Source organism: Uranotaenia lowii, chromosome 1 (assembly GCF_029784155.1).
Source record: "Uranotaenia lowii strain MFRU-FL chromosome 1, ASM2978415v1, whole genome shotgun sequence".
In the NCBI taxonomy this organism is placed as follows: domain Eukaryota; kingdom Metazoa; phylum Arthropoda; class Insecta; order Diptera; family Culicidae; genus Uranotaenia; species Uranotaenia lowii.
In genome coordinates this window covers 187,117,699-187,142,978 of record NC_073691.1, presented here as the reverse complement: position 1 = coordinate 187,142,978, position 25,280 = coordinate 187,117,699, and the positions used below count along the sequence as shown (strand labels likewise).

Genomic DNA, 25,280 nt, shown 5'->3' with positions numbered 1-25,280 from the left:
CCAGAACCAAACTACCTCGGTTACCGTTGATCATTTACTGCTCCCCTCCAACTATGAGTCGTTTGATCACGAGGATCTGTTCCTAAACACCGATCCCTTTACGGACACCACCTCGTTGTTGGAACAGAACATAGCCGACCTAAATGACTTCGGCGAAGCCCCCATCAACACCTATGCCCTGGACACGATTCCGCTTAAAAATGAACCTCCACCATCCATGTTCGACGACTTCATACGGATGCCTTTCGATCCGGGTTTCTTCAACCCGAACCAGAACGACCTTAACCCAGAGTCTCCCTCGGCGACAGCCATGGACGAGGAACAGCCGACACCCAGCAGCAGCACGGCAACCGACTGCTGCCAGAATTGTGATGCTCGAAAACAACTCAATTTGGCCGCAGCCCGCGGAGGCACGGAAGGTGTTGCTATTAAACAGGAACGTCAAGATGACGATTGTGATGAGCTCACGGATCCCGGCTGTTCCGGGCCCGGCAGTTCCCATCGGGGGCTAGCCAGCGGAGAAATCAAGAAAGAACCACAAGAACAGGTTGATGCCTTCCTTTCGTCGTCCTCTTCAACGGTTACGATTAAGAAAGAGGAGGTCGAAGACGAGGAGGACCGGAAGCCGGTAACGGCCGAGTTGACACCGGAGGTGAGTTTGATTCCCTTGATTCCTTTGTAAGTAGTAGTTATCGATTTTAGATTAACTTTTCAAACGGATTAAGAAAGTTATCCCTCTGAAGTATTGCCTACAATACCATGCAATGGTACACAATTGCTGTGAATGATCATTTAAAAATCCAATTTGGATTTAGCACTAATGATTCAACTAATTTTCCATGCTGTTTTGTTTTTAATTCAAACAATGACTAACAACAACAAAACAATCATTGCTGTATAATCTCAGAAGTCAAACAACAACAACAAAACCGCCCATCCTATGGGCAGAGGCCGCAATTTAGTCAGTGGATTTGGGGTTTTCTGCCTTGCTTGGAGTACACTCTTGGTGCACGCTTTAGTTTTGTTGTAGGTGTATGAAGATGAATGTGAACAATTTTCAACTAGACTATCTTATAACCCTTTAAGTCGTCGGTGAGAAATTTCTATGCCGAACACCTCCAGATTGATGCGGATTTGAGGTTTTAAATAAAATTTGAACACGATAAAACATGGTTGTTCTAGAACCTGATAAAAACTGATAAAAATGTCAGAAATAACAAAAATGAATAAATGACATACATTACAGTTCATGTATAGAAATGCAAAAAACGCGCACTTTGAGTTTCCATAACTTTTTACTCTGATGATATTTTTTGATCGATTTTTTTGCGTAAGATAGATCAACTATCACAGTATTATTTTATTTCACAGATTTCGAATTATCTAAAATTTGTGTGGCTTAAGAAATAGTAATCTACGAAAATTTGGCTTTTTGGAATATGACCATTGAAACGGCAATATCTCATAATCTACGCAACGCAACGCCCATTATTGAAGTTTTGCCGATAGATTATTGAAATATAAAGCTAGCATTTCTTTAATTTTTTATTTTTTTTTGCTATGGAAGAGATCAAAAGTTACGCGAGGTACAATATTTAAGAGTGTCTTTTGGCATTGAAAAACAATCAATTCAATTGACATCACTGCTGGTGCCTAGCGAGGTATTGCATGATTATTTTTCAAGCAATACTTCGCTAGGCACCAGCCGTGATGTCAGTTGAATTGATTGTTTTTCAATGCCATGAGACATACCTCTTTTCAACGGCTTATGACTGTTTTGCCTAATAAGATTCGAAGTTACGGTCTTGGACATAGTTTTTAGGCGGAAAATTTTCTTCAAAGAATTTAAAAATTCGCACAAAACCCATGAGTCGGCTCGGTTCCATAGAAGAAACAAAAATGATGTTGAGTTCAAATTTACTCGTGTAAACGCTACTTGTGAATTCTGCAAAAAAATCATGGATGAGTTTTGAACCAAAACAAAGCTTTTTAGACCCCAGGGTTCGAAAAATTCGAAAGACCCCAAATCGACTCAGTCTAATGGTCGGCTTTTGAAATTCAATATGACTTCTTCCACAGTCACCTTAGTTCGACAGATGTAACAGTTTAAAGCTAGTTCAAATTAAAATAACTCATAGAAACGGATAGAAACAACACTCTGTGGAGGTTCCATAAGGCAGCAATCTAGGACATGTGCTTTTTTCACCTTATATCAAAGCTCATTTTGCGAGAAAAGTTGGTTGTATGTTTTTCCTAATGGGATTATTTGTTCTGGTTTGACATTTTTACCCAAATAGAATAAATCTCGCGTGAGCTTTCATCAAGTCGTATGAAACAAAATGTAAACAAACAGTTTTATTACAAAAAATACAAAAACTGACATAAAGTGGTCGTAGCTTCTTTCCATTTAGAATATTTGTTGTCTGGACAACATATTCTATATGTGAGATTCAAATTTTAAAGTGGTTTTGATAACTTTTGCAGCAGTTTTTTTTGTGAAAGATGTTTCATACGACGTAATGAAAGCTTACTCGAGAAATATCTTAACGCGCCAGCACCGAATTTTACTTCGGAAGTCCGGACTACCGACAAAGGAAAATGTCAGTCTGTCAGTTCACCAGCAATGTTTCTAAATTTTTTAATAAAAATTCATAATTTAGATTCCTGATCAAACCACTCAAAATTCTCCAATGTACCAGTCGGTGTTTTGAGGGTTTAACGAGCACAGCTAGGTCACAGCCTACTTTAGTTCTATAACCGACGAATCGAGTAGGTTTGTTCCGTTCCGTTCTCGCGCTGCTGCTCTTTTTCCTGCCTTCTTTCTTTGTTTACCAATGCGTCGCCGATATTTTCGTTTAGCGACGACGATGTGACATTTTTTTTTCGTTTTTGTTATTGTTTTTTTTTGCCAACTGTAGCAAGGTAAAGGGACTGCGGTAGCGGAGTGCAATTTATAGGCGCTCCTACCTTTCTTTAGCGCTCTCTCAAACAGAATGTGGGGAAATTGGAAACTTGAAGCGCGTTTTCGTTCATTTTTTCGCGCGTGCATTGCCGGATGGCCTTCCCCCCGTGATGGTCGTCGTTCGTTTAGACGATTGACTTTTGCGTCATATGCGTTTCGATAGTGTTCCTTGAGAGAAGAAGGTAGGTAGTAGCTAGTGTAAAGTGCACGCATTCTGTAGAATAACAACAAAGGGCACGGCACTTGTTTTGAGATGGCTTTGGATTAATTTCAGTGGAAAGTTTAGAACAAGCAGTTGGATTGGATGATTCAGTAATTTTTTGTTCAAAATTACCTTTGACCGGTATAGATTTGAATGTTTTAACTTGGTTAGGTTGGAGGATATAGTGGTTTAGAGGAGGGTTACCATATCCTTCAACGCCAAAAAGAGTACGTTGACGTCATATTTCAAAATATTTAAGAAAAGTGGGAGAAATCAAGAATTAGTTGCTAGTTATATGTGAGTTACCGGGCAATAAAGACTTTTCAAATAATACTTTACAAATTGAAAGTTCTCGTTTTTAGTTGTTGTTCATTTTCTTGCAGATTTTGAGTGAAAAGTCAAAGGGTCATTGAATTATTCGAGGAGATGGAGATCAGAACATCGCAAACATGAGAAAATGTTGCATTTCAAAAAGAGTTCAAATTCCTATTATGCTCTTTGCTAACTGTTTGGGCGCTAATTGCATATTCAAAGGCGCTGATTACCCGCACAGTTTATTTCGAAGCCTGAGATAAGCTTTTTTAAAAACGGTTTTAAAGCTTTCGAAGTAGTTGTATTGTTAATGAAATAGCAAACCTATTTTTCATGAATTTTTTTCATTTTAATCGATTTGAGATGCTTTCCATTTTATTCAATCATTTGGAAAACTCAACAAAGTAAAGAAATCTGAAACATGAATAAATAAACTGTTGCATATCTTTCGGACTTCTTGTACATATAGGAACACAAAATTAAGAACTGGAAGAAATAAGTTCGTTTCTCTGATAAAATGTCTTTCAACAAAAAAAGAGTACATTCCGCAAGATTTCACAAAAAGAAGAGTACGCTCTTTTCTCGATCGAAAAATAGTACATGTACTCTTAAAAGAGTACGTATGGTATGTAACTTTAGAGTTACATTGAAAATAGGGATAAATTCGAATTAGATGAAGAATTCCGTGAAGGGTCCATAAGGCAGTCAAGTAGGACCTGTACTTTTTTCACCTTATATCAGGGCTGATTTTGTGATTAAAATTAGTTGTAATTTTTTTTCCAATTGACCTCTTGATTAAACTTGAAGAATGGAAAACAAAGTTCTTTAACGTTTAGTATTTTCTGAAAACCAGAAATGGGTAATAAATGAAATTTAAAGAAGTTTAGTCTAAAATCGATAAATTTATCGAAGGTCCATACAGTTTAAAAAACAAAAAGACATACTGTACTAAACAATTTTGTCATTTTTCGTTTTCTAGATTTTTTTTTTCAAATTCCCTATTTGTGAATTTTGTTCTATGTAGATAGATAGAAGGCAATTTTTCGCATACAATTTTTGTTAATCGTATTTTATTTTATCAGGCCAGAACGGTTTCAAATTCTTCGCCTCTCAACCAACTTCGGAGGGAGGTAAGGGAGGGGAGGGGGGTTGGCCCCCGTTCTTTTTTTCTGTTAATCCCAAAAGAATTAATAAAGAAATATTTTATCAAAAATTCGATAAGTAACTCGAATATTACATTTACAATTGATACAATTGATAACACAAGAGAACAATTTTGGTGCCTTTGTTGTATTTTGCCGTCTTGAACTGGAATCATTTTTTTTTGTAAATCCTTTATTTGAAACGGCTCATACCTTAAGGTTTTAAGGAGCCAAACACGTTTTATTTTTACAATTTATTCCTTAGCTTAACACTTTTTATTTATTTTTTTTATTTATTGATTTGTCTTTGGTGAAAGGACCTTACAGACTTTGTATCTTAAGATTAAGGGACACTACTTATAGCTATTTTAAAACTACGTTTACACATGTTAAAATCAAACAGATGGTATACAGAATTGAAACGTTCACAAAATTTATCCAACGGGTGATTTCGGCCATATGCAGTACGGTGATAGGGGATCCAGAGAAACTGGCGTTGTCGAAGTGTTCGGGTCGAGACGTACATGTTGACACGTTGGAGAATATATGATGAATCAATTCGGCAGGTTAGGGTATCGAAAATTAAAGTTTGCTGCAACTCGGCTCGACGCTTTTCGAGTGTCGCTAAATTCATCAGGCTGCATCTTTGTTCGTACGGTGGTAGTCGATGTGGATCATTCCAAGGAAGCTGTCGTAAGGCGTTTTTAACTGAAATCATTTGTCAGATTTGGTCTATCACCTTGAGTTTTGATGATATGGCATGTGTAAATTTTGAGTAAAATCAATCTTTGATAACTGATGAACCGACAAATCTACAAGAAAAACCAAAACTGATTTTGAATCTATTTATTATTCTTATTTCATCAAGGATTCCTTTCCTGCCTAGATATTCTAGTTTCAGAGGAATGATGAGGAGTGATGAAATTCTACAATTTATAATAATTTGAAGTGGAAAGATTATAATTATTTCTGACATAATTCAAGAAAGTCTTTGAAAGCCTTTGATATTGAGCGCACCCAAATTAATCAAAATCAGCGCTTAGCTTCTTTTCACCTCGAGAAAATGTGAATTTTGTTGCCTTGTGTAATCAAATGACGGAATATGTGGACTGCACATTCGACTGAGTCGATTTCGGGTCATTTTTGAATTTATCAAACCCTGGGATCTAAAATGTTCCTTTTTCTTTCAAAACTCATCCATTATTTTTGCAGAAATTTTAAATGATGTTTACATGAGTAAATTTAAACATTTAGGTTTGTATGAAATTGAATGTTTGGTACTAGAAATCAATATCATTTTTGTTTTTCTGTGGAACCGAGCCTGTTAATGGTTTTTGTGACAATTTATAAATTTTTTAAAGGAAATTTTCCGCTGATCAACTGTGTTGAAGACCGTAACCTCGAATCTTATTAGGCAAAAAAGTTCTGCAAAAAATCATGGATGAGTTTTGAACCAAAATGAAGTTTGCTAGACCCCAGGGTTTGAAAAATAAAAAAAATGACACTAAATCGATTCAGTTTATTGCACAAACTGTTCGGTTTGAGAATTGTAAAGATATGAAAGATTTGGTCACTAAACCTTTTCGATACAAATAGCTGAACGTTTATGTTTTTTTTTTGTATTTTTGCTGGAATTTAAACCAGAAAGTGTACTCATTCCGATGAAAACAAATAAGTTGAACTATAGGTCTGATTTTTTTTTTAAATTTATTTTTTTCACTCAGATATTTTCCTAGAACAGTTAGTATAATGATAATTGAAAAGTATTATGACTAAGGAATCATTTCTCCAAGTCTTTACAAATTTCTTTCAAATTTTATGCAGTTCCTGATTCTGCGCATTTTGTTCTTTTAACACAGATATTTTAAAATTTGAGAAGAAATAGAAAGCATAAATAGTACAAACAGGTTTTATTCCATTTTTTAGTTGACATCAAAATTGGTATTCACTGGATTCTTTTCTTAAACGATCTTATTTTACACGGTTTTATTTTAAAACATTTCTTTCGAAAGATTTTCTCGAAATAAGTCAATATTTGAACTTATCAAAAACTGGTTCTAAACATTCCCACTTTTTTTTCTAAACCACTCTTGGGTTTTTAATTGATTCGGACGTATCTCCTCGGCAGAAGTATGGAACAGAACGGCCACGTTCCGGAACAATCGTAGCAGAAAACTATGTCCAAAACAAACCTCAGAATAATGGTCGATTTACAGTTCAAGTTGTTCACTTTACTCGAAATAATCGATGATTTTTGCCCGGTTTGTTTGAACTTTTTTAAACGATGTTTTTGTTTACATGTACACAACAATCGTTGAAAAAAAAAAGATTCCAGTGCAATTGTTTTCGACGTTTAAGATGCAGAATTTGGACCGTTTACGATAGTATCAGAAAAAAATGTAGCTGCTTTAACCTGGGACTGAAAATCTCTCAAAAGAAGACAAAAAATTTGCATCAATTTAGTATTTAAAAATTTTGTTTAGAAAAATGAAAAAAACTAAGCCAAAAACCAGGGTGGATTTAATTTAAATCCAAGTGATTTAAATCATGATTTTAATCATGATTTAAATCACTTGATTTTTATAAGTGATTTAAATCAAAGTTTCTAAGAGAATAAAGTACCTGAAATTTAGTGATAATGGAATGGCTTTTTTCATTTTTCCGCGTTTTTAAGCATCGAAGGCTAATTTATCCCCTCGGGAATTTAGAATTGATTGTTTTTTTTTTGCTCCTTATGGATATTCCGCAAGTTGTGATTGGCGAGGATGCCGAATGCTTGTACACGTAGAAGGGTGTAGGGATGTGGATAAAGTCTACGATGACATACTTCATAAATATTTCTCAAATTTAATTCACTGAAGATATTTTGATTGAGAATTTGGCAAGTTGGCATTTCAATCAAATAACCCAAATAATGTCCGCTCAAGTCTGCTCAAAGTTATTATTGTTCATATCTTTCAAGAAAACTGAAGTCAATTTTCTTTGTTTTTTGTTATAAAATCATTTGATTTTTCATGTTTTTGCTTTAATTTTGACGCTCAACGTTCTTAAAAGTTTTGAATTAGAATTTATTCTATTTTTTTGATCTTTTGATTTCTCTGAACCAAGAGAAGAATAGGGCTGATTGAGTGCTAAATACAACTTTTAGTCCGTCTATAAAAAGTGTTTGGTGAATTTAGATAATACATACTTTCATTCGGTAAAGGAATTGCGCATTTGTTGATGAAATTAACCATTTTAATTGAAAAAACTTTTTAAAAAATATTGAAACTATAAAATTAGACGGGGGCAGTAGAAAACACGTATTACAAAAGAAGCAAGCTTGCGAAGGAATTCAACAAAATTTTCCAAGACACTCGTCAATCGTTTTGAGTCATTAGATACAAGTCGTCTCGATGTGGATTTCATTTTGAAAAGCATTTGTCTTTGATGAATGTAAAAAATCATGAATCATGAAAGTTACATCCTTTACAAAGCTGATTTAAACAACACAACTTTTCACATCATCATCCAACATTCGGATGCTGAAAGTATTCCCTCAAATGCAATTTATAGAAGAAATCCTATTTTAATAAAAAAATCTGATTTAAATAAAAAAAAATCCGATTTGAATCAAATAAATCCGATTTTTTTGAAAAAATCATTGATTTTTATCCACCCTGCCAAAAACAAATTTTCATTTCATTGATTGAAATGAAAATACACACCTTCTTAATCAAAATAATTTACGTTTTCACTTTTTTTCAACGGAATTTTTGTTTTATTGCTGGACGATTCTTGTTGATGCTAAGGCAAAATCCGCTTATTTTGTTTGAATTCTCATATAAGTTCACGGACTTTGATAAACTTGTTCCTTCAATTAAATTTGACTTCATAGTTTGAATGAAAAATTGTCCGTACAGCATTAGCTTTTACATCAAAATATTGTGTAAAAATAAATCCTCTTTGCATCAAAATATTGTGTAATAATAAGTCATCTTTGCAAATCAAAAAAAGTTGGCCGTAAATATATCCGTTCGTAAATTACAGCCAAAATTTCACGAACTGTTCGTTACATATTTTGAAATTTGGGCTAATTTGAGTGCTTAGCGTTTTAGCACTTTGATTTTTTGTCTTAAAAAAGTAAAGTTTTCTGGATAGTTTTAAAAAATGTTACCTAGCGATGCAGTGTTTTTGTATTTTTTTTTCGTTTTAGTTATTGGTAGGTATAACAAAAAAAACTAAAAAACCTTCTCTTATTGGTACTATACCAAACCAGAAAAATTTGGAAAATTATGAACCTCTAACTTGTATCGGAAGCTCACTGAAAAGTCGACATTCTTAAATCGGCAAGAAATCAGAAAAAAAACATTTTTTTGTTAAACTTGTTTACTCTGATTTTAAAACTTCTATATAATTCCAGATTGTTTTAATTGTTAAGTGGATAGTTTTTTACAATCAAAAGCTTTTTCATTAATTTAATTGATAAGACATCTCAAGTATCATATATTATTTTGTTGGGCTCTCCAAGACTGTCATGGAACAAAAACATGCATGTTTTGTATTCCGATATAAGTAGGTACTAATAAAACCGAGAAAAATCGTGTTTTTCAACTGGGAAAAGCTCTCTGGAGCCACACAAAAATACATATCTAATTTAATAAAAATTCCCAACTTTATAGGTTCATGTAGGATGGAGACGCAAAATTCACTAAATTGACTAACAAACCATCTTCATACAACACACCGATACTTCTGTTTTCGTTATCAGATAGTAGTACAGAAACAAAACATCTCCAACTACGTCCGATTTTTATTTACACACCAAAAAACATCTCACTCGGGGTAAAAATATTGTACCGACTGCTGCCAGGCCAGGGTCAACGAATTGTATTGAGTGCATTTTTCCCTGCGCCCACCAACAAAAATGCATCGGTTTAGTCCGACTGTCTTTTGCTGTCTTTTTTTTTTTTATTTACCCAACCAAATATTATCATTCAACCAGGGCGAGCGCCCCTGTTTATTCTTTGTCTGTCGATCGAGCGAAAGAAGGCGCGAAAATTCGTTTGGGAAAATTCCGAACTTAAACGAGCCGGCAGCATCCGTTCCGGTTTTTCCTTTTTTTTCTTGTTGTCTCTGCGAGTGAGCGCGGTCAAAAGGAAATTGGGAAAAATTAAACAGGCAGATATTTTTACCAGCGTCGATAAATGCACCTTCTTTCGGGCGATGTGAATTATGGTTTGTTACTGTCGCAGATTTTTTTTATAACTCTGAGACACACCAGATGGTGGTCCACTTGCAGATGCAGCTCTTTTTTCATTGCGTTGGAATGCATATTTGTACTTATTTTTAAACCAGGCTTTTTTATGAATAAGATACTGAATAAGTTCATTTTGCGATGTTTAAATATTATCATTAATCTTGTATCTTAATTTAGGATTCTAAATTTTAATTTTTCAATCAAATGATTTAATTCTGAATTTTAATAAAATTTATAAACATTCGGAACTGTACGCTTGATTTTTTATTGTGAGTGTAAACTTCCAAATCTCAAATTAAATTGAATAATTTTTTTGGGAAATACCTACTGATGAAAACATTTAGCGTCCTTTTTTCAATCGACTTTCTTTGAAAGTTTATTATCTGAGGTCATACATTCCAATGCAGATATTTTTCAATCCTTCACACTCATATGAATTATTTTCGGCTTTGGATTCCCCATAACTCAACTCCCGCGAAAATGGCACAAAGGTTAGACTTTCAGGGACGTTTCGCGCTTGTTTGCTAACTGAGGTGTCACAAATCATCGCACCAACAAATAAAATAACTAAAATAAAGGACATCCGCCAACCCAGATTCTTCCAGCGAGAGGGTTTCGAATTTCAAGACCTACATTTACCTACATACATGCTGTTACTGGTATTTTAATTGGTTTTCTCGACGTGCGAGTAACGCAACAAATAATGTCAAAGTTTTCCTTTTTCGCCTGTTGACATTTGTGCCGGTCGTCGTCGTCGTGCTTTGGAATTTGAAATCAAGAACGCGCACTTTTCATTGCCAATAGACGATGGATTTAAAATTTAGTTCTTCTGTTCAGAACTTAGATTTAGAGGCAAATTAAAATTTAAGATTTCAAATTCAAATTCAATTATTAATGATTATATGTTATTCCTTCTATAAGACTTGCAAAAATAATTTCAATAAACAATACATTTCCTTCAAAAATGAAAAATATTTACTGACTATTTTAAATCCTCAACCCTTTTTAATTCTGAGCTGCCTTTGCTGAAGTAAACAAAGAAAAAAATTATTTTTTCAAATAAAATTCATTTATGAAAATGTCAAAATGACAAAAATGATAAAGATGACAAAAATAACAAAAATTAAAAACAGGACAAAAATGACAAAAATTAAAAACAGGACTAAAATGACAAAAATGACAAAAATAACAAAAATGACAAAAATGAAAAAAATGACAAAAATGACAAAAATGACAAAAATGACAAAAATGACAAAAATGACAAAAATGACAAAAATGACAAAAATGATAAAAATTTAAAAAATGACAAAAATGACAAAAATGACAAAAATGACAAAAATGACAAAAATGACAAAAATGACAAAAATGACAAAAATGACAAAAATGACAAAAATGACAAAAATGACAAAAATGACAAAAATGACAAAAATGACAAAAATGACAAAAATGACAAAAATGACAAAAATGACAAAAATGACAAAAATGACAAAAATGACAAAAATGACAAAAATGACAAAAATGACAAAAATGACAAAAATGACAAAAATGACAAAAATGACAAAAATGACAAAAATGACAAAAATGACAAAAATGACAAAATTGACAAAGTTGAAAAAAAAAATGACAAAAATGACAAAAATGACAAAAATTATAAAAATGACAAAATGACAAAATGACAAAATGACAAAATGACAAAATGACAAAATGACAAAATGACAAAATGACAAAATGACAAAATGACAAAATGACAAAATGACAAAATGACAAAATGACAAAATGACAAAATGACAAAATGACAAAATGACAAAATGACAAAATGACAAAATGACAAAATGACAAAATGACAAAATGACAAAATGACAAAATGACAAAATGACAAAATGACAAAATGACAAAATGACAAAATGACAAAATGACAAAATGACAAAATGACAGAATGACAAAAATGACAAAATGACAAAATGACAAAATGACAAAAATGACAAAAATTGCAAAAATGACAAAAATGATAAAAATGACAAAAATGAAAAAAATTTAAAAAATGACAAAAATGACAAAAATGGCAAAAATGACAAAAATGACAAAAACGACAAAAATGACAAAAGTGATAAAAATGAAAAAAATGAAAAAAATGAAAAAAATGACAAAAATGACAAAAATGACAAAATTGACAAAAATGACAAAAATGACAAAAATGAAAAAAATTTAAAAAATGACAAAAATGACAAAAATGACAAAAATGACAAAACTGACAAAAATGACAAAAATGACAAAAATGACAAAAATGACAAAAATGACAAAAATGACAAAAATGACAAAAATGACAAAAATGACAAAAATGACAAAAATGACAAAAATGACAAAAATGACAAAACTGACAAAAATGACAAAACTGACAAAAATGACAAAAATGACAAAAATGACAAAAATGACAAAAATGACAAAAATGACAAAAATGACAAAAATGACAAAAATGACAAAAATGACAAAAATGACAAAAATGACAAAAATGACAAAAATGACAAAAATGACAAAAATGACAAAAATGACAAAAATGACAAAAATGACAAAAATGACAAAAATGACAAAAATGACAAAAATGACAAAAATGACAAAAATGACAAAAACGACAAAAACGACAAAAATGACAAAAATGACAAAAATGACAAAAATGACAAAAATGACAAAAATGACAAAAATGACAAAAATGACAAAAATGACAAAAATGACAAAAATGACAAAAATGACAAAAATGACAAAAATGACAAAAATGACAAAAATGACAAAAATGACAAAAATGACAAAAATGACAAAAATGACAAAAATGACAAAAATGACAAAAATGACAAAAATGACAAAAATGACAAAAATGACAAAAATGACAAAAATGACAAAAATGACAAAAATGACAAAAATGACAAAAATGACAAAAATGACAAAAATGACAAAAATGACAAAAATGACAAAAATGACAAAAATGTTAAAAATGACAAAAATGACAAAAATGACAAAAATGACGAAAATGACAAAAATAACAAAATTGACAAAAATGACAAAAATGACAAAAGTGACAAAAGTGACAAAAATAACAAAAATGACTAAAATGACTCAAATGACAAAAATGACAAAAATGACAAAAATGACAAAAATGACAAAAATGACAAAAATGACAAAAATGACAAAAATGACAAAAATGACAAAAACGACAAAAATAACAAAAATGACAAGAATGACAAAAAAGGCAAAAATGACAAAATTGACAAAAATGACAAAAAATGACAATAATGAAAAAAATGATAAAAATGATAAAAATGGCAAAAATGACGAAAATGACAAAAATGACTAAAATGACTAAAATGACTAAAATGACATAAATGACAAAAATGACAAAAATGACAAAAATGACAAAAATGACAAAAATTACAAAAATTACAAAAATTACAAGAATGACAAAAATGACAAAAATGACAATCATGACAAAAATGGCAAAAATGACAAAAATGACAATAATGACAAAAATAACAAAATTGACAGAAATGACAAAAATGACAGAAACGGTGAAAATGACATAATGGCAAAAATGACAAAAATGACAAAAATGACAGAAATAACCAAAATGACAAAAATATGAAAATTTGAAAATTGTACTTTGAAAACAAAAAAAAAATCAAATATTTCATACCGGATCGAAATGAATTTAGTTACTTTCAGAAAAAAAGCTTAAAAAAATTCTTTTTTTATTTAATTCAGAAAAATTTTCAGAAAAAAATTTTTTTTTGAAGAAGTGTTTTACGAATAAGAACATTCCAAAGGATAATTTTTTTAAATTCACTATATTTTTCCCCCTCGAATTTACCTTCGCCGTTAGAGTTACTTTATTGTTCTTTGTTCAACCCCAAACAGCGAAATATTTCACAAAATAATAACTCATGGGGCCGTGGCGTTCCATTTTTGTTTTTTAAGTTCAAATTTCTGTCCTTGCGTGTCAGCTTCTCGAAAAACGAGGTGTAAATCATCTGGCAAAGGTAAACGGTTTGCATCTACTTTTTCTTTCTTTCAATTTTCCCTGTGCGCTGATCTCATCCGGTTTTCGATGCACCCACCAAACTGCAAACCAAGATGAATGCAGAAAGTGCAATTTTTCCATATTTTACAACCGGTATCCAGTGTCGGTGTCTGTTTTTGGCAGTGGCAGGCTAGTCGTGTCGTTGATGCGTCTCTCGACTGGAGACCAGTCGAATCGCGATTTACAGATCCGATGTAAACAACCTACTTTTCCGCTCGTCTGAGGTCGGATTCTTTTTTCTTACCTTCCAAATGGTTGTTAGTGATACGTCGACTGCATCACCTTCACCCGGTTGCCAAAAATGGAACTGCTCGTAATCAATTGGACGGATTGAGTTCTCCGCCAAGAGTCTCCTCGTTTAAGGTCTACGATAATTGGTGGACAGAAGATGTGGAATTCAATTAAAACTATAAAATGATGCTCGTGGTTAAGAGATCGAACATAGTTTGGTTGAGATTTCTAGATTCTTAACCCTAGATTAAATCTTAGGCAAACTTTCGCTGAATAAATTCTATCAACACACCGTTTCCCCACGTGTAAATCACGATTCTTATCAAACGGATCGCTCGAACATCGAAACAATCAATTATTCCCACATTAATCTGACATCTCGGCGAATCACCAAAACAAGCTGATAGCCTGGAAGATGACGTCGCCGTGTATAAAGGCAAAAGTAAAAGTCGAGCAACCCATCGATCAATCGATTCCAGGCACTATCTCTGGAAATGACGACAGCTTCAAATTGGAAATTAATGACTTTGGCACTTGTGGTGTGGTGATCGTTCATAGAAATGATGTTTGACGAAAGCCTACCGCCTCCAATAATGCGCCTCACCGGAGATTCTTTCTCTGTTTTGTTTTCTGAAGATCAAAAACGGCAGCTAGTAGACACGATCATTAAATGTTCACTGTTATCGTTGGACATGTTTTTTTTCTTCTTTTGGTTGCGGTCAGCCTCAAACATCCTCCTTCTTCTCTGAAACTGATAGAGCTTGATCTCGTTTGCGGTTTGTCAACAATCGGGGGAAAGCACAATCAAAAACTGCATGTGGCGTTTATGCTCGAGGAAACGATCATTTATCACACTTGAGAGAACTCTGAGACGCAACTGGAACTGATGGGCGAGATCGTTTGATCTATTAAAGCAAATTCGAAAATTCGACGGACAAGAGATACCACCAAAGGTTTTGTGCGGGACACTTTCTCTGTCGTCTGGATAGGTTTTTCTTTTAAATTTGTTTTTTTATTAAAGATTCTCGGCCACCGATATCGTGATTCATTAATCAAGAAGTCGGCTTGTCGATCGGGCCGGAATCAATTTGAAGCTGTCAAATAACTATTAACGATCTTTTATTAGCAGATTTTTGTCTTCCAACCGTCTACTCTCAGGAGGAAACTTTCTTCGGGGGTGGTATTCCTTTGAGAATTCGATTTTCGGCATTCCAGCTTACATAAGCAGGTTATTTATCATTCTAAACATGAATGTTGATCTACAAGTTTTGTGTACGATTGTAGGAGTGATCGTTGATCAGTTCCAACTTTCTGTTCGATTTACTGTGGTTTTTAAGCGAATCCAATCGTTCTGTGCACACAAAAATTTGTTGAAATTAAGGCGTGTTATGCATCAAATCGAGGTCTTTAAACTAATGTTATAAAGTTCCTTTAATTTCTTTTTTTTTTGTTCTTTCACACAACAAAAACATCATTCTGCATAAAATATCAATGTTTGACAATCCTTAGTGATCAGGAAAAAATATTCGCAAACACGCTGTGTTCTCTGGTGTTTCACTGATAACTCCGATGAACAGAAACAAATCGAACGGGGGACTTTCATGTATTTCCCAGCTTTACAAATAAACTACAGTCATTTTTTCCTCCTATTCTCAGAAACAGAGCGAGTTTTCCTACTTCGCTATTTTTTCCACATTCGTTGCCTTTCGCTTGAAATTTCATTCAGTGCTTTTAGGAATACTATTTTTATTTAGTTGTACTCCTTCCGGTGTTTACTGGGAATTATTTCGCTTAATAACTTTTAACATTTCAAACAACAGGCAGGACAAAAATAACAAAAATGACAAAAGTGACAAAAATGGCTAAAATGACAAAAATGACAAAAATGACAAAAATTACAAAAATTACTAAAATAACAAAAATGACAAAAATGACAAAAATGATAAAAATGACAAAAATGACAAAAATGACAAAAATGACAAAAATGACAAAAATGACAAAAATGACAAAAATGACAAAAATGACAAAAATGACAAAAATGACAAAAATGACAAAAATGACAAAAATGACAAAAATGACAAAAATGACAAAAATGACAAAAATGACAAAAATGACAAAAATGACAAAAATGACAAAAATGACAAAAATGACAAAAATGACAAAAATGACAAAAATGACAAAAAATGACAAAAATGACAAAAATGACAAAAATGACAAAAATGAAAAAAAAACGACAAAAATGACAAAATTATCAAAAAAATGACAAAATTGGCAAAAAATGACAAAAATGACAAAATTGGCAAAAAATGACAAAATTGGCAAAAAATGACAAAAATGACAAAAATGACAAAAATGACAAAAATGACAAAAATGACAAAAATGACGAAAATGAAAAAATGGCAAAAATGACAAAAATGACAAAAATGACAAAAATGACAAAAATGACAAAAATGACAAAAATGACAAAAATGACAAAAATGACAAAAATGACAAAAATGACAAAAATGACGAAAAATGACAAAAATGACAAAATTGACAAAAATGACAAAAATGACAAAAATAAAAAAAAAAAATGACAAAATTGATCAAAATGACCAAAATGACAGTAATGACAAAAATGACCAAAATGACAAAAATGACAAAAAATGACAAAAATTTATAAAAAATGACAAAAATGATCAAAATGACCAAAATGACAGAAATGACAAAAAATACAAAAATGACAAAAATGACAAAAGATCAAAAAAATGACCAAAATGACCAAAATAACCAAAATGACCAAAATGACCAAAATGGCCAAAATGACAAAAATGGCAAAAATAACGAAAATGACAAAAATGACAAAAATGACAAAAATGACAAAAATGACAAAAATGACAAAAATGACAAAAATGACAAAAATGACAAAAATGACAAAAATGACAAAAATGACAAAAATGACAAAAATGACAAAAATGACAAAAATGACAAAAATGACAAAAATGACAAAAATGACAAAAATGACAAAAATGACAAAAATGACAAAAATGACAAAAATGACAAAATGCCAAAAATGACAAAAATGACAAAAATGACAAAAATGACAAAAATGACAAAAATGACAAAAATGACAAAAATGACAAAAATGACAAAAATGACAAAAATGACAAAAATGACAAAAATGACAAAAATGACAAAAATGACAAAAATGACAAAAATGACAAAAATGACAAAAATGACAAAAATGACAAAAATGACAAAAATGACAAAAATGACAAAAATGACAAAAATGACAAAAATGACAAAAATGACAGAAATGACAAAAATGACAGAAATGACAAAAATGACCAAAAGTACAAAATGACAAAAATGACAAAAATGACAAAAATGACAAAAATGACAAAAATGAGAAAAATGACAAAAATGACAAAAATTACAAAAATGACAAAAATGACAAAAATGACAAAAATGACAAAAATGACAAAAATGACAAAAATGACAAAAATGACAAAAATGACAAAAATGACAAAAATGACAAAAATGACAAAAATGACAAAAATGACAAAAATGACAAAAATGACAAAAATGACAAAAATGACAAAAATGACAAAAATGACAAAAATGACAAAAATGACAAAAATGACAAAAATGACAAAAATGACAAAAATGACAAAAATGACAAAATGACAAAAATGACAAAAATGACAAAAATGACAAAAATGACAAAAATGACAAAAATGACAAAAATGACAAAAATGACAAAAATGACAAAAATGACAAAAATGACAAAAATGACAAAAATGACAAAAATGACAAAAATGACAAAAATGACAAAAATGACAAAAATGACAAAAATGACAAAAATGACAAAAATGACAAAAATGACAAAAATGACAAAAATGACAAAAATGACAAAAATGACAAAAAGGACAAAAATGACAAAAATGACAAAAATGACAAAAATGACAAAAATGACAAAAATGACAAAAATGAAAAAAATGACAAAAATGACAAAAATGACAAAAATGACAAAAATGAAAAAAATGACAAAAATGACAGAAATGACAAAAATGACAAAAATGACAAAAATGACAAAAATGACAAAAATGACAAAAATGACAAAAATGACAAAAATGACAAAAATGAAAAAAATGACAAAAATGACAAAAATGACAAAAATGACAAAAATAACAAAAATGACAAAAATGACAAAAAATGACAAAAATGACAAAAATGACAAAAATGACAAAAATGACAAAAATGACAAAAATGACAAAAATGACAAAAATGACAAAAATGACAAAAATGATCAAAATGACATAAATGACAAAAATGACATAAATGACAAAAATGACAAAAATGACAAAAATGACAAAAATGACAAAAATGACAAAAATGACAAAAATGACAAAAATGACAAAAATGACAAAAATGACAAAAATGACAAAAATGACAAAAATGACAAAAATGACAAAAATGACAAAAATGACAAAAATGACAAAAATGACAAAAATGACAAAAATGACAAAAATGACAAAAATGATCAAAATGACAAAAATGACAAAAATGACAAAAATGACAAAATTGACAAAAATGACAAAAATGACAAAAATTACAAAAATGACATAAATGTCAAAAATGACAAAAATGACAAAAATGACAAAAATGACAAAAATGACAAAAATGACAAAAATGACAAAAATGACAAAAATGACAAAAATGACAAAAATGACAAAAATGACAAAAATGACAAAAATGACAAAAATGACAAAAATGACAAAAATGACAAAAATGACAAAAATGACAAAAATGACAAAAATGACAAAAATGACAAAAATGACAAAAATGACAAAATTGGCAAAAATGACAAAAATGACAAAAATGACAAAAATGACAAAAATGACAAAAATGACAAAAATGACAAAAGTGACAAAAATGACAAAAATGACGAAAATGACAAAAATGACAAGAAGACAAAAATGACAAAAATAACAGAAATTAAAAGAATGACAAAAATGTTAAAATGACTAAAATGACAAAAATGACAAAAATGACAAAAATGACAAAATGGATTAAAATTACAAAAATGAAATTGATAAAAATGATGATGAATTACAAATTTAAATGTCAAATGTGAAAAAATTATTAAAAGATCTCGAAAATACAAAAAAACCTTATTTTTTTTGACAAAAATAACAAAATTACAAAAACGACAAATATTGCAAAAATGACAAAAATAACCAAAACCACAATTGTGACAATATCGTCGGAAGTTTAAAAAATGCAAGAATGAATAATATGACCAAAAAACTCAAAAAACTAAATCATGAAAAATGACAAACATGAAAAAACTACAATTATTTTGAACAATGACAAAAATTTAAAAAAAAGCGATTTTCGTCAAAAATGACAAAAATAACATTTTGATGTCAAAATGGAAAAAAAATATTGCAAAAAGACCGAACGTTTAAAATTACAAACATGGAATTGACAAGAATGATGATGAATTTCAAATTAAAATGACAAATGTGATAAAAATTATCATAAGATCTCGAAAATACAAAAATAACTAAAAAATCCAATATTTTTGAATGAAAAAAATAACGAATTGACAAAAAATAAAAAAATAAAAAAGTGACAAAAATCGAAAATATTTTAAAAATGTCAAAAAAAAATTACAATAGTGGCAAAATCGTCGAAAATGACAAAAAAAAAACAAGAATAAATAACATGATAAAAAAACTCAAAAAACCAAATCATGAAAAATGACAAACATAAAAAAAACTAAAATTGTTTTGAACAATGCAAAAAATAAAAAAAATGTGACAAAATCGACAAAAATTACCGAAATAGCAAGAAAATAAAATTTTGATGTTAGGAATTGAAAAAAAAAATGCAGAAAAGACAAAACGTTTCAAAATACAAACATGGATTTGACAAAAGTGATGATGAATTAGAATATAAAATGACAAATGTGAAAAATGACTAATTTATCTCGAAAATACAAAGAAAAACAACATAAATTGCAATATTTTTTAAAAGTTGTAAATGTTATAAGTGTCTAGAATGTCAAAAATGGCAAAATTGAAAACAACGTCAAAAATCACAAAAAAAAGAAATGATAATATCGACAATAAAAATTTCACTTTTATGAAAATGCATAGATGGGGAAAAATGACAAATGCGACAAATTTGATAAAAATGACAGAAATCTAAAGGTTGGTGAATAAATTCAAAGACTTAAAAATTACATTGAATATGTATCTGTGTTCAAAAATTCGAAACCAAAGACTTTTTTTTAAAAAAAAGGGGGGTTTTAACGATTCATAAAAGTCTTGTGCTTTTGTTATTTAAGCTCATCTGTCCCAATTTTTTTTACCTGTTCATTTTCTGGGACAGAAAACACTTCTGACTTTGACACTTCTGAGAAACATAGATGAGCAGCCCCCGATCTGTACGAAATTCATAGTTTTGGACACCTTCTAACGTTTGTTCTAAGTTTTGTTCTAAACAAAAATTTTTTTTCTATGTTGTGCAATGCATACTGTATGCATTTTTTTGTTAATTCGAATTTTAGATTTTTTTTAATATTCTCAAACCCGCTCCTCCGAAGTGCAGGTTACCAGATTGCCTGGTTTTATCCGGGTTTGCTTGGATATTTAATAGGGGAGAGTGGGGTATCGTGGGCCATGGGGAAACGTGGGCCAGTTTCAATATCTCAGATGTGTGTTGAGATAAAAATCTCAAACCAACTGTCATCGTCGTCGCTTTGCGTGAGCATATATTTCTATATGTTGTTGACTTAAATACGCATCATAAGCTTCTTTTATTTATTAAGCTAAAGAAAAGTTAGAAAAAATTATTTACATAATTAAAAAAACACCCGCTAAATGCATCGATGGAGAACCTAAAGTTCATAACAAAAATATGCTCACACGCTCATGATCTCAGTTTTGTCATGATCTTTCACGTGGAAAAGGAATTTTTTATGAAACATCAATGTGTCACTCAAACGCAACCAATTTGCAAATCATAGCTTGTGGGGAATCGTGGGCCACACTCTTAAACCACCTATATTTTTACGTTTTTGTACATATTCAGAACTAAAATACGTTTTTCCTATCTGTAAAGTTTTCTTATGCCAAATGAAGAGTTATGAAAAATATTTTGACCATCCTTTATAAGGAATTTCGCAAAAACGTTCGCGAGCTAGATTTTGGAATCAATTCAATCATACACAGCTTAAGTTTTTATTTCATCATCTGAAAATAACGAAATGAATTATGAAATCACAGTTTTGGGTCAACTCATAAGCTTTGCATGTTATTTGGTCAATTTGGATTTGGTGGCCCACGATTCCCCACCATTTTTCAAAATCCAAAAAATATTGCTTTTTTTAAAACAGTCAGAATTTGGGGAAAATAACTTATTAAAAAATTTAAAAAAATACCTTATGATACCTTGAAAATGTAGAAAACCATGCCATTTTTTATTTTCATTTTATCTTTTATAATAAAGAAGTTATGGAACAACGAAAAAAAGTGGCCTACGATTCCCCACTCTCCCATACAAAATTTAGGAATAGTCCGGCTCGACGCGGTTGCCCGAATTTTATTAAAAAAAATGCCCGGATTTATTCACTTTTTTTTTGCAAATCAAACAAAAAAAAACAGATTGTGATGTACTTTTTTTTATTTATACGTTCAAAACGAAATTTTTTGAGCAAGTTTCATAAGAATGATCATGAAAGGTTTTTTGGAAGCCCAAAATACAATCTAAAATCTGTCAATAATTTTTGATGAAAAAGGTTTTTATTTAATTTTTTTTTTTCTAGATTTTTGTTGAATAATTCCTGGGTTTTGACCAAATTTTTCCGGATTTATGGTCGTCAATTTTGAAATCAAATGCCCGGATTATGTAAGGTTTTTATATAAAATTGTCCGGAACATTGTCATATTCCGGATCCCCCATTTTCAGCCACTCAGCTGCCATCTTTCGGTATTTCGAGCGAAACATTTTTGCCGAAGCTTGCAGTACGTGCAAAAAATCTCCCAAAGGGGAAGCTTTATGCTCGTTGAGCTTTCGCCCAACCGCATCGAAAAGCCAAATACAGATAAACACAAAACCGGATCTTTATGTTGCTGAGGGAGCTTTTCTCTTACACACACTTGCGCGTTTAAAAAATATCATAAAACTCCTCGAACATCCTGGCACCAATACCACCCCTCGTTTATGTACGGTTTCAATTTTTTGTTTTGTTTTGTTGTTGCCTTCTCGCTCTGTCTCTGTCTGATTTATGAGTTGCCTGATCACTGATATCGTAAAGCTGGTACCCTTCTTATGTATTTCAACCAATTATTAGCTCTGCGGAGAGGTTTTCTTTTATATTTGTTGTCCTGTAGCTTTTTTCGATTATCACCACAATCCCGTACGTGCGAGCAGTTAAGCGACAATAACAACAACTGCGAGAGAAAAAAAAATAGGGGAGGAGCTTTCTTCTATCTGAACTAACAGCTTCGGATCGTTTGGATCGAAGCCGAGGGTTTCTGCTTTTCGGAACGATAAATCATCGTCGTCACATGTATTTTTCAGTCGGTGGTGTGCTGTATGCTTCTATGTTTATGGTCTTTGATTGGGATGGTTTATGTTTTTTTTTCTGCTCCTTGCTACTTAATCTGTTGATGGAAGATATTTTCTTTATTTTTCTCGCTTGAATATTGTTCCCTTATGTGTGTGCGTGTGTTTGTATGTCGTGTGATTGGTTTGATTGCGATCATTACCGTGATACCCCTGCTGAAACGAGCGGATTTTTTCTCTTGTTGTTGTTCCTTCAAAGCGGTAGTTTTTTCTTTGTAACCGGAGGCTTCTTTTGTGACTTAAAAGCTGTGCTAAGCTTGGATCTTTGTGTCGGTAATCACTGCTTGAATAGTGTCTGGATATAGGCACCGATTTTTTTTCAAGTACAGCGGTTTCTGTCTCTTTCTTATTTTAACTAGCTTCAATTTAACTACTTTCAGGAATCTTTCAATGCGTTGAGCCTAAAAAAATATAACTCTCCCGCATAACTCTTTTAATCTAGTCCAATTAAGGGGAAGGGGTCCCTAACGCAAAGGCTCAAGCTTTCGTGGTAAGCGCTTTAAAAAAAAAAAATCCGCCGCTCGCATCTTAGCCTTTTCGAATGAAAAAAAAACCCATTCAATACAATTCTATTTGACTTTGACCTATGTATGATTTTCAGTTTGAGGGAGAGGCTTTGACAGTTTCAGTAGGAAATTTGAAATATAATCTTGATATGATTTGCTCGATTAACAACTGGTAATCGATACCCGTTTTCGGGGAGTGTTTCTCTCAACAAAAGTCGAGCATTCGTTTGTATGGTCGGGTAATATGCAGATCGACAAGCGTCGTGTTTGATCATCGGATTATAGAGCGAAAATGCGTTCGGTTTTGCCAAATTTCGATAGATGTTTCTTTTTTTTGCTTCTCTCAAATTGATGGATTGTTTTGAGCAGCAGTTGGCATCTGATGACAGGTTTGTGTTTTGTTTGGTGTGTAGATCTCTGATTTTTGGTTTTCGTTGACATGTTTGGAACGGTACAACAATGTTGATTGAGATTGAAGGGAGTGATATAATATCATCAGCTATTTGAAAAAAAAATCCGCTTGTCTCCTTTAAAAATTCGAGCGCTCAGCAATTTTTTTAGGAATTTATTTGGTCTCATGCCAAATTTGGGCCAGATCGGACCACGGGAAGGGGTCGCTCAACGAGCCTGAAGTTTGTATGGGATTTCGAGACATTTGTTCTGGAGAAACATGAAAAACTAGTTTGTCATCAATAACTTTGGTTTCCGTTTGCCGATTTCTTCCAAAAGCGGGTTTTCTTAAAGCCTAAACTCTGAACTATATTTCATCCGAAGACTGCAAGTTAAGATAAAAAAGTTATAAGGCTTCTAAAATGGGCTAACTTTTTTAACGGTGGTATTCAGCACTGTCAATGAGGCGTCAATATGTTCGTCCGCCTCGACTCATTAACAGTGATGAATACCATCCTTAAAAAAGTTAGCCCATTTTTGAAGCCTCATAAATTTCTTATCTTACCTCTTATTGAAATGCAGTCTTCGGATGAAATATTTTTCATAATTTAGGCTTTAAGAAAAACCATTTTTGATGGTCGGCCGACGGGAACCAAAGTTATTGATGAAAAACTGGTTTTTCATATTTCTCCCGAACAAAATGTCTCAAAATCCAAAACAAACTTCAGGCTCGTTGACCGACCCCTTCCCGTGGTCTGATCTGGCCCAAATTTGGCATGAGATCTTGTACTAGGCCAAGGATCAATTTTAGCCTGCAGCGCATAACATTTCCCAGGTTTTGAATCTCCCATACGAATTTGGGGCAGTCTATTGGTCAAGCACTATTGACATAAACACTCGAGCTCCCGTGCAAAATGTTGCATGACCACTACATTCAAGCGAAACAAGAAAAACATTTTATGAGATTTTCGTCATATTCGATAATTTATCCCATAAACAAGAAAAAAACACAATCACATACGAGGATATGATGGCTAGCATCTTACCAAACTACCAATCCTGTGTACTATGTATGCCGTGACCGGGATTCGAACTCATGACTGTTGGCTTAGAAGACATCAAAGCTACCCTCTACACCACGAGTTGCTAAACAAATGAATAAAAATAGAAATGCCGTCGGGATGTGAGAATCGAACTCACAACATAATTTTAACTATCGTCTTGCTAATCCAGCCACTTAAGCAGTGTACTACCCGAGCCGAATGCAGGACGAGGGATAATTGTCATAGTGCCTTTATTTTCGAAATCTTCGTAATGTTCACGAATTTGTTTAATAATTTTTTACCTATTATTCAAAGTTATCTCGATACATGAGCTAATAAAAAAATGCATGGATCAGCGCCGCGGAATTATTCAAAATTTCCTCCTAATTTCTTTGCACATAGGAAAAATGTGAATTTTGTTGCCTTGTACAATCGATTTCAAATTGAAAAAATAAAGATTTTTCTATTCTTAGAGTGTTCAGTGATCGAAGTCAGAATTTTTCTTATTAAATTCTGATGTCAAAATAAAGTCAAAATCAAAATAAATTCTTTTCCAAAATTTCATTAAATT

The 25,280-nt window shown here is 31.6% G+C and overlaps 1 protein-coding gene across 1 annotated transcript in view; it reads left to right on the top strand.

Moving 5' to 3' along the window:
- Positions 1-25,280, top strand: part of LOC129738221 (segmentation protein cap'n'collar) — a 120,512-nt gene that overhangs the window by 3,447 nt on the left and 91,785 nt on the right. The window contains exon 2 of the mRNA XM_055729413.1: positions 5-652. Coding sequence (XP_055585388.1) covers positions 5-652 — 648 coding nt within the window. The remainder of the gene's footprint in view (positions 1-4; positions 653-25,280) is intronic.